General features: G+C 45.8%; 1 protein-coding gene across 2 annotated transcripts; it reads left to right on the top strand.

Moving 5' to 3' along the window:
* The first annotated feature begins 380 nt into the window (after window positions 1-380).
* cdcp2 (CUB domain containing protein 2) lies at window positions 381-9123 on the top strand. Of its 2 annotated transcripts, XM_036216517.1 has the most exons (8): window positions 381-481; window positions 808-978; window positions 1666-1750; window positions 1900-2247; window positions 2460-2801; window positions 7963-8316; window positions 8414-8592; window positions 8673-9123. In XM_036216517.1, exons 3-8 carry the CDS (start codon window positions 1687-1689, stop codon window positions 8976-8978), a joined length of 1593 nt encoding a protein of 530 aa, XP_036072410.1. In that variant the 5' UTR covers window positions 381-481; window positions 808-978; window positions 1666-1686; the 3' UTR covers window positions 8979-9123. The 2 variants fall into 2 exon arrangements, with proteins under 2 accessions (XP_036072410.1, XP_024128923.1); XM_024273155.1 differs by lacking the exons at window positions 381-481; window positions 808-978 and having other exon boundaries at window positions 1222-1750.
* The last annotated feature ends 778 nt before the right edge of the window (window positions 9124-9901 follow it).

Genomic DNA, 9901 nt, shown 5'->3' with positions numbered 1-9901 from the left:
CAACAACGACAGTCATGATGACGTCTCAGAATCCTCACAACCTCGACATTAAACAGTAAGGAGAGATAGAACAGACCTGTTGTCATCCCGACACGTTCTATCACATCCCAGAGGTCAGTAAAGCTCAGAGGGTAAAGAAAACAGAAATGAGAGCAGAGACACACTGATGAATGATGGGAGCTTTTTCTCTGATGCTGTTTCCTGAACTGAAAAATAGACTTGAAACATTTAACCTCAAATTTAAACCATGTTTACTGTTCCTAAAGTCTGTAGAAAAGTCTGGACTCTTAATTTGAAAGGACTGTTGATTTTGACCGTCTTCTAACTGATATTGAGACTGAAGTTTACTGTTTGAGCATCATTACTGTTTTATTTTGAAGGAAAAGAGTCGCTCCACATCCTGTCTTCTAGTATCAGAAAGAGATGTTGGCGTCGACAGCTCTTTGCTCCGCCTCAGATAACGTTCATCTGGATTTGGATGGTGAGCCGGGCTCTCGTGATGCTGCTGGAGCTGAACCGTTAAATTAAGAGCGTTCCTCAGGTCGAAGTTTCCTTTCAGTCTGCAGGAATTTCCAGTGCTTTCCGCCGTATTTGTTTTTCAGAGAGCTTATTTGCTAATGGGTGATTAGATTGCTGTAAAGCCGGGTATCTTCCTGGAACACATTGCTGCGGTGCCGACTGCCCACATCCTCCAACAATGACGAGAGGACGGGATTTCAATTCCACTGCAAAGCAGCTCATTTGAGTCTCATGAACCTCTGAGCTGAAAACACTCCACTGATTTAATCACATTCTTATTTATTCCAGCTCGAAGCTCGCTGGGACTGTTGAGAGGCTGCTGGTGCTGCCACGGTTTCATGGTGCAACAGCGCCACCTAGCAGGCGAGAGGAGGAATGAGGATGACTCACGAACAGCAGGAACCCCATTAGTGAGCAGCGTTTGCAGAGGGGGCTGACCAGCAGCTCCTCAAACCGTTGGTGAGTCAGGATGACTGCATCGTGCGTCTGCAGCATCACAGCAGCTGCAGCTCGTGCGTCTGCAGCAGCTGCAGCTCGTGCGTCTGCAGCAGCTGCAGCTGCAGCTCGTGCGTCTGCAGCATCACAGCAGCTGCAGCTCGTGCGTCTGCAGCAGCTGCAGCTCCTGCGTCTGCAGCAGCTGCAGCTCGTGCGTCTGCAGCATCACAGCAGCTGCAGCTTGTGCGTCTGCAGCAGCTGCAGCTCGTGCGTCTGCAGCAGCTGCAGCTCGTGCGTCTCTGCAGTTCACTGCGTCTTCCGTCAGGAACATGGAGAAGGATCATTGCAGCTGCATGTCTGTCAGCTGTTAAACCCTTAAAGTCAAATGAAGACGAACTGACAGATGGGGGGGTTACAGCGCCACATCATGAAACTTGGACAGCGGCGGTGAGGCTCAGAGCGAACGTCCTCCTCATCTCGCTGCGTTCTGGTCGACCTTCAGGAGGGTGACCCTCGTGTTGGTGGAACACACACTGAGCGTGTTCCACGTGTGTCAGACTCACATCAATAATGGAGAACATCTTCCAAACAGCGTCCTGACAGGCCTCTCCTGCTCATTGGATAACAGTCATTAAAATTTAGCGTGTGGCGCTGCCTGCAGGAGGTGTCGGGTTCCTGCGGTGGATGAATGTTTCAGTCTTCCACCTGCAGGCCCCTGCAGCTGAGGGCAGAATGGCTCTCAGGACGGCCGTCCTCGCTCTGCTGCTGCTGGTTTTCAGAGCCTCTTCTAAAAAAGGTGAGTCTGCGTTTGTCATCTTAACTTCCTCAGCAGGTCTGATTTCTGTGGACTAGACCAGCTGAGCTTCAGAGCGATGAACTCTCCAACCAGGAAACGATGAGACGTCTGCTCCTGAGCTGAAATAACAACTGGTTTGGGATTCTCAGGGGTCAAATGTGGAGGCATCCTCTCTGCTTCCTCTGGGAACATCTCCAGCCCAAACTTCCCCGGCTTGTATCCCTACAACCTGCACTGCTCCTGGCTGATGGTGGTCCCGGAGGGCTCCTCCGTCCTGCTCAGCTTCCACCACTTTGAGCTGGAGCACCACGACAGCTGCGCCTACGACTACGTCAAGATCTACAACGGCGTGTCCGAGGACGAGGGGAACCTCCTGGGGAAGTTCTGTGGAGACGCGCCCCCGCCCAGGTTCACCTCCTCCTGGAACGTCATGTCCCTGATCTTCCACTCGGACCGCCACGTGGCCTTCAGGGGCTTCAGTGCAGGCTACAGTAAAGGTGCTTCCTTCCACTCACTGTTTGCTGATGCTTCTGGTATGAATGCTGCTCCATAACGGAGTCTGTGTGGATCGACCCCCCAAACCAGAGTTAGGACCAGAGAGATGCTGGTGAGGGTCCCTCATCATCAGGATAGAACGAGTCACTGGGATCTGCTGGATCTCCTGATCTTGGACAGGTCTCTAACTGGCGTTTCCTTCTGTCCTGTGCAGACATGTGTGGGGGGGTTCTGACCGGACTGTCGGGGGTCATCTCCAGCCCCGGTTACCCTCAGGAGTACAGCAACAACGCCGACTGCTCCTGGACCGTCCAGGTGTCCAACGCCAGCGTGGTCACCTTCGTCTTCCTGGACTTCCAGCTGGAGAACAACGAGGGCTGTAATTTTGATTTTGTTTCCCTGTTTGACGGATCCACGCTGTCACACCAGCACCTGGGCAAGTTCTGTGGGGGAGAAAAACCCCCCAACGTCATCACCACGTCCAACCAGCTTCTGGTGGTGTTCAAGTCCGACTTCAACATTGGAGGGCGGGGCTTCAAGGCTTACTATTACTCAGGTGAGCAGCTTTTACACCAGGGGTCTGCAGCCTTCAGCACTTAACGAACCATTCGGGTCGGATTCCTCACAGACAACGACCCAGTAGAACAGGATAAACAATTATTCAACGCTCTAAAACTACATTTTTAAAACTTCAAAACTGTAACTTTTTAACATAATTATGAACTAGATATACAGCATTAGCTGTGATAATGCTAGTGTGAATGCTGGAAGCTGAATTTGGCCTGATAGCTGAAGATGTTAAAATCACTGAAGATAATAGCTGAAAATGACGAAGTTGAGAACCAGCTTAAATATTAGCTTAATTCCAAATTAACCTAAAAAAACTAAAGAAATTAGGTTAGCTAAACTTTAAAATATCCTAAAAAACTGTCTAAATTAGCCAAAACAGCTAGCATGTAGCTGAAGTTTTAGCTTAACTCCAAAACAGCATAAAATCTTAGTAAATGCCAAAATAGTCCTAAAAGTTAGCAGAATGTCATTTTTTAAAACTTTAAAACTGTAACTTTTTAACATAATTCTGAATAATAAAAATGCAGGAATATTATTCCAGAATAAATCAACTTAAACCTTAAATAACTTTTAATATTTTACTCTCCATAAAAATATATTTTGTCAAAATTACACAAGTTAGAAATGAGCTCAAGATAACATCGGCTCATTAATAACAAAAAAATAAAATGACCTGGAGTTTCTATCCGGCCCCCGGGCCGGGACTCGACATGTGCTTTAGAAAAATCGGATACTAACTTCTACTTATGTTATTGTTATTATGATAAATGTGAATGAACTTTTGTTGGGTTTTTTTGCATAAATAAATCATACATATATATTTTTAATTAACTTTTTATTAACTTTTGACAGAAGTTCACAACTTCCTTTCAAAATAAAAGTCACCTTATGTCACAAAGGATCAGTATGGAGAAATGTCTGCAGTGTTTTTGAAAAAAAAACTTTTATTTGCTTTTTGTGTGGTACATTTCACTGAGAAATTTGTAAATCTAACAAACCAAGATTAAACCAAAGCTAATTAAGGGATACTTATCATATTTGTGAAACTGTAAAGTTGCACCTAAAAACTTTTAATTTGTTGAAACATAGAAAACCTGCTTCAATTCTGGCTGACCTCAAATTGTTAAACAGTACTCAAAAATATGTTAAAATGTTTTTTGTTAACTTTGTTATGCACTTACTTTCATGTTACTTTTTAAATTTGACCTTTTTATTTTTCGTGAACCACATAGCCACAGAGGAAGGGTAAAAGAGCCACATGTGGCCCCAGAGCCAAAGGCTGCAGACTACCGTTTTATGCAAACACCTGAAAGAGCAGAAACAGGAAGTGATCCCCGAGGTTCAACCATAGACAGTCTAATTAATCTAATATTTCTTATACAGTCAATGGGTTCTACCGAGTCCTCAGATAAAGCCTCTGGGTTGGCCCATCAGTGTCACAGACTGGAAGTGTGTTCATGTTTCCTGTGTGTACACTTCTTAGACTGAGATTCCAGTGAGTCGAGGTTAGAGTCTGTACGCACATCAGCTCAGTTTATCTGCAGCTGTGTGCAAATACAACAGCACTTAAAACAAACTCAAGCTTCTATCGAGCATTTGCATGAATTTAGTTAAAAACGATTTGATTATAAAATCTTCCTGAATCCAAAACACACATGAACTTCCTGTTCCGCCAAAGAGAACTGTAGAGCTTCTGGTCTGTGTTTTGTTATCTAGGCCAGTGTTTCCCAACCCTGGTCCTCGGACTGTCCTGCATGTTTTCCATGTTGCCCTGCTTATGCACACCTGATTCAGCTCATCATCAGGCTCAGCCATAGACTGTATAAGAATAACTGGACAGAGCAAGCCCCCCTCCTTCCTGTTCCTTATAGGAAGTACCACTGGGCTCCAAAAAGGCCAAAGTCCCATTGACTTACATTGGGAAACAGACAGTTATTTCTCAGTCATTTTATATGTCAGAATAATCATTCTTCCTCTGCTGCTTTCTGATTAACTTCTTTTTTCTAATCCTAATTTTTTTTAAAGATTTTTTTCCATTATCACAAGTTATTAGAGTTATAAATTGACCAATCAGATGGCTCAATAACCGTTTGTGGGTCTGACGTCGACCGTCTGGGGGGTTTGATTGACAGGTGACGGGTAGCCAATGGGAGCAGACTTCATCAATGGGTCCTTGAAGACCTTTTAACACCTACTTTACAATTCAACAATGTACCAATCATTGTCCTACTGTTGTTTTCCTCAATGGAATGTACCGATGCAGCAGTTTAAAACAACAAGAGGAGCATGCTGTCGACATTTTTAGATGAGGATTTACTCTGTAGAAATAGATTTCACTCTGAGGTTATGTGTTTGGACTTTTTTCTTTGTTTAACGTTCGTTTTTCTTTATTTCACTGTTTTGATTGTAGCTTATAAATTATAAGTTGCGTATCATACGGAATGGTACAGCTCCTCCATAAAATCACCAACCAAAGTTTCATCTTCTTCACTTTTCCAGCTTCAGCCTGAATTAGACGCAGCCGTCTGAGGAGCGCGAGACAAACTTGAAAGGACCTGGTCGTATTTTCAAACAGAAAAAGATCCAGCTGTTCACTTGTTAGAATGGTTATTTATTTTAAATACCACTGAACGCGCTTCTCACGTGCATCTGATCAGACTGTAACCTGGCAACGCATTTGAAGAACGCTGCGGTCCACGCGCAAGGGGATGGCGGGCAGTTCGGGCACGGCGTCACCCAAATGCTCCTTTTATCTCGACAAAAAGGAATAAATGTAAGTAAATCCCAAAGGACCGCTGACAGAATCAAATGTTGGAATGGTTCTCCCTCAAAGGCTTCAACAATGACTTGTACGATTCTCCGCCGTTATTAAAGTAGAAGCTGTTTACATCCGCGGTCTCGTGGTCGAGGCGTGGAAAGAGGCAGACGGTTGCAATAAACTCACTCCTGATTGGCGACAGTACTTCCTGTAGATTCCATGACTCAGCTATGACTCAGACCAATCGCTGAAGATTGTTTACAAATGGCGGTATCCGTTTCAGGAAGTGACGGTGAAAGCGGCGGCCTACTTTCGCGAGGAGAGGAGGTAATGCATTTCCAATGGGGGACCTCATTGCTCGCTCAGTCCATTCTTATATACAGTCTATGGGCTCAGCAGAAGCCTGACAATGACGGTCATCAAAGGCAGGTGTGTTTGAGCAGGGTCAGATTAAAAAAATGCCGGACCCTGAGGACCAGGGTTGGGAAACACTGATCTGGCCAGTTCAATTCAATTTATTTTATTTATATGGCCCAATTACACAAAACAATTGCCTCCTTGGGCTTCAGTCAAGTTATTTTACAGAAGCAGAAAGTCGGTCATAACATATAAACAATAGGTAAAAACTAAACAGACTAAATAAACTGGTTATTCCCGCCCTTAGACCCTCCTTCCCGGTAAGGAAAAACTCCAGCAGTGATGGTGGTGATGCTGGTTGTAGTGACTATAACAAAAAATCAAAAGCTGCTGAGAGGCTGACGCTGGGCCGCTTATTGTGTGACGCGCTACACAAAGGGACTTAAATTAGGTCAGGCTTTGAACCTTTTATTAAAGACAAAAAAGGTCATTAAATCCACTCTGGATGACCCTGGCCAATGATGTGTATTACTGGATTGGAAGTCACGTGACATACGGCGGGACAGACATGCGCCATCACTATTCATTGAGTCTTCTTGAGTAATGAATGGCGGAGGTCTGAAAAAGTACCAATTTAAATATACCACAAGATCAATCCTTTTCTAAGCTTTAATTTGAGCCACATTTTGTAAAAATTGGTTCAGAAATGAGGAGCTAGCCTGATTTCTGTGGTTGATGTCTGCCTGTCCTCCATTGAAATAGCTCCGTTCTGCCGCCATGACTCCATGCATGACGATGGCGCCTGGGCGCGCACGTGTCTGTCTATAGCAGCGAACAGGCAAAGACCAATCCAGTGATATACATCAATGACTGGCTTATTGTAAGCAAAAGAATAAAACAAAACAAATGTGCAAAACGCAACAAAAAGCGGCCTACAAAAAATGTGGCGACCCAGCCCCTCCCCCCTCTAACCTACAGGTGCAAAATCCACAGGTGAGTTATAATCACGAGAAAAATGTCTCCACCCAAAAACATGTGGATTAACTGCACAATACGACTGCAAACGAAACTAAAATTGATATATATATATATATATTCCTTCACCTAATATACACTACAGTTGGATCCATGGCTAATACAGTGGTGATGATGGTGATGGTGAGGATTCTGATGATGGTGGTGATGATGGTGATGGTGAGGATTGTGATGATGATGATGGTGAAGGTGAGGCTGGTGATGGTGAGGATGGTGATGGTGATGATGATGGTGGTGATGGTGGTGGTGATGGTGATGGTGAGGATTGTGATGGTGATGATGGTGATGGTAGTGATGATGATGGTGGTGATGGTGAGGATTGTGATGATGGAGATTGGGGGTGATGATGATGATGGTGATGATGTTGATGGTGGTGATGATGGTGATGGTGATGATGGTGATGGTGGTGATGGTGGTGATGATGGTGATGGTGAGGATTGTGATGATGGTGATGGTGATGATGGTGATGGTGATGATGGTGATGGTGAGGATGGTGGTGATGATGGTGATGGTGAGGATTGTGATGGTGATGATGGTGATGGTAGTGATGATGATGGTGGTGAAGGTGAGGATTGTGATGATGTTGATGGTGGTGATGATGGTGATGGTGAGGATGGTGATGATGATGTTGATGGTGGTGATGCTGGTGGAGATAGTGATGATGGTGGTGATGATGGTAGTGATGCAGTGATGAAGTGGGGCATCATTTCCTCATATTGTAATCATCCCAGTGGACAGTTCGATCTTCCTGCTCTTGGCGTCATTGTGCACGTGCCTCAGCTGTGATTTCTAACTGATCATGTGATCCTCAGGTGTGTCTGGAGTCAGCAGAGACTCGTGATGAGTCAGCACCTTTTTCTGCCTTTGAGGGCAGTGTTTGCTCCGCCTCCATTTCTGACCTTCAGAGAAGTTTTCTCTGAAATGTTGGGTCCAGCCTCTCTGGGTGTTCCCGATGTTCTCATGAAGTTACCTGACTGACGATGCTCTGCTTTGACAGGTGAATGTCAGCAGGTGCTGTCAGCGATTAGCGGTAACTTCAGCAGCCCACATTACCCCCACATCTACCCCAACAACATCAACTGCCACTGGAGCATCTCCCTGGCCGCCGGCTACCGGATCAAACTCTTCTTCCCGGTGATGGACCTGGAGGACCGCAACCGTCTGTCCGACCAGTGCGACTACGACTCTGTGGCGGTTCACGATGGCAACAGCGAGGCCGACGCCCTGCTGGGCCGCTGGTGCGGCCGGGAGCAACCCCCCTTCATCCTCTCCAAGGGGAACAAGCTGCTAGTGGTGCTCAGCACAGACCGGACCGAAGCTCACAGAGGCTTCAGCGCCTCCTACCTCGGAGGTAACGTCACCGATTCCTGACCTTCTTGTTTCAGTTCTGGTGGTGCTGCCGGACGCAGCCTGATGAGACACCTGTTCAGACACCTGTCTATCCTCAGTGGTCCCTGTGAACGTGAGCTGCACGCGCTCAGAGTTCACCATCCTGATCCCGCAGCAGTCCTTACCCCAGCTGGACCGGGAGAGCATCTACCTGGGGAACCCCAGCTGCACGGCTCAGCTCACCTCCACCTCCTACAAGATCCTGGCGCAGTTCGTCAACTGTGGAACGGCCAGCCAGGTGAGCAGCTCTCACCTGACGCTGGTGCAGCTCGGCTGTCAAAGACGCCACGTCCACACCTGTGCGTGTCTTCTCTGCAGAAACACCGGAACATCACCATGCTGGTCAACAAGCTCTACATCGACTTCTCCGACGGGAAGCAGCAGAGCGTGCAGGAATACAAGGTGCAGTGTGACGCGCAGCGGAAGGTGGCGTCCGTGTCCATCATCTCCGCAGAGGAGCGGCGTCTAGAGGAGCAGGCTCTGCAGACCGCCAGCCACAGCCCTGGCTACGCCGCGCTCCCCGAGGCGGAGCCTCACGACCTGAGCGACATCGTCTTCATCAGCATCTGCGTCCTGGCCGTCATTCTGATGGTCATCGCCATCGTCTGGCTGGTGCTGCTGTAGCTCACAGGCTGAAGGTCCTCTTTAGAAAACTGCTGTTTGACACAAATGTGAAGAAACTGGAGGAGCTGTAGCTGTGACAAACACGTCATGGACCCTTTATCACGTTTTAAACCAAAAAAATTCCAATAAAAACCATCAGATTAAACGAAACGTTTAAGAGACGGTGAGTTTCTGGAGCGGCTACAGAACTCACAGGTCAGAAAAACGCTGAGTCATCGTCTAAGCTCAGGAGCTCCAGCTGGTTCTGAGAAAACCACTGAACAGAACCACACGTGGTGGAGTGGTCAGCACCCTCACCTTACACCAGGAGGTCCAGGTTCAAACCCCTGTTGGATTCTCCTGCTTCATGCTTCTCAGGTTCATGAATGATTCTAGAGCACGTGTCAAAGTCACGGCCCGGGGGCCGGATCCGGCCCTCCAGGTAATTCTATCCGGCCCTCCAGATCATTTTAGTTTATTAATGACCCGATGTTATCTTGTTCTCATTTCTAACTTGTATAATTTTGACAAAATATATTTTTATGGAGAGTAAAATATTGAAAGTTATTTGAAGTTTAACTTGATTTATTCTGGAATAATATTCCTGCCTTTTTATTATTCATAATTATGCTAAAAAGTTATGGTTTTGAAGTTTAAAAAATTGGCATTTTGCTAACTTTCTGGAATATTTTGGTATTTACTAAGATTTTTTAGGCTATTTGAGTTTAGCTAATATTTCAGCTACAGGCTAGCTGTTTTAGCTAACCTAAGTTTTTTTTTGCTAATTTAATATTTAGCTAATATTTTAGCTGGATATCAGCTTCAGCATCTTCAGCGGCCAAATTCAGCTTACAGCATTATTGCAGGTAATGCTATATATCCAGTTCATGATTATGTTAAAAAGTTACAGATTTAAAGGTTTAAAAATGTAGTTTTAGAGTGTT

Source organism: Oryzias melastigma, linkage group LG17 (genome assembly GCF_002922805.2).
Source record: "Oryzias melastigma strain HK-1 linkage group LG17, ASM292280v2, whole genome shotgun sequence".
In the NCBI taxonomy this organism is placed as follows: Eukaryota; Metazoa; Chordata; class Actinopteri; order Beloniformes; family Adrianichthyidae; genus Oryzias; species Oryzias melastigma.
This window is presented reverse-complemented; position numbering and strand designations above follow the sequence as displayed.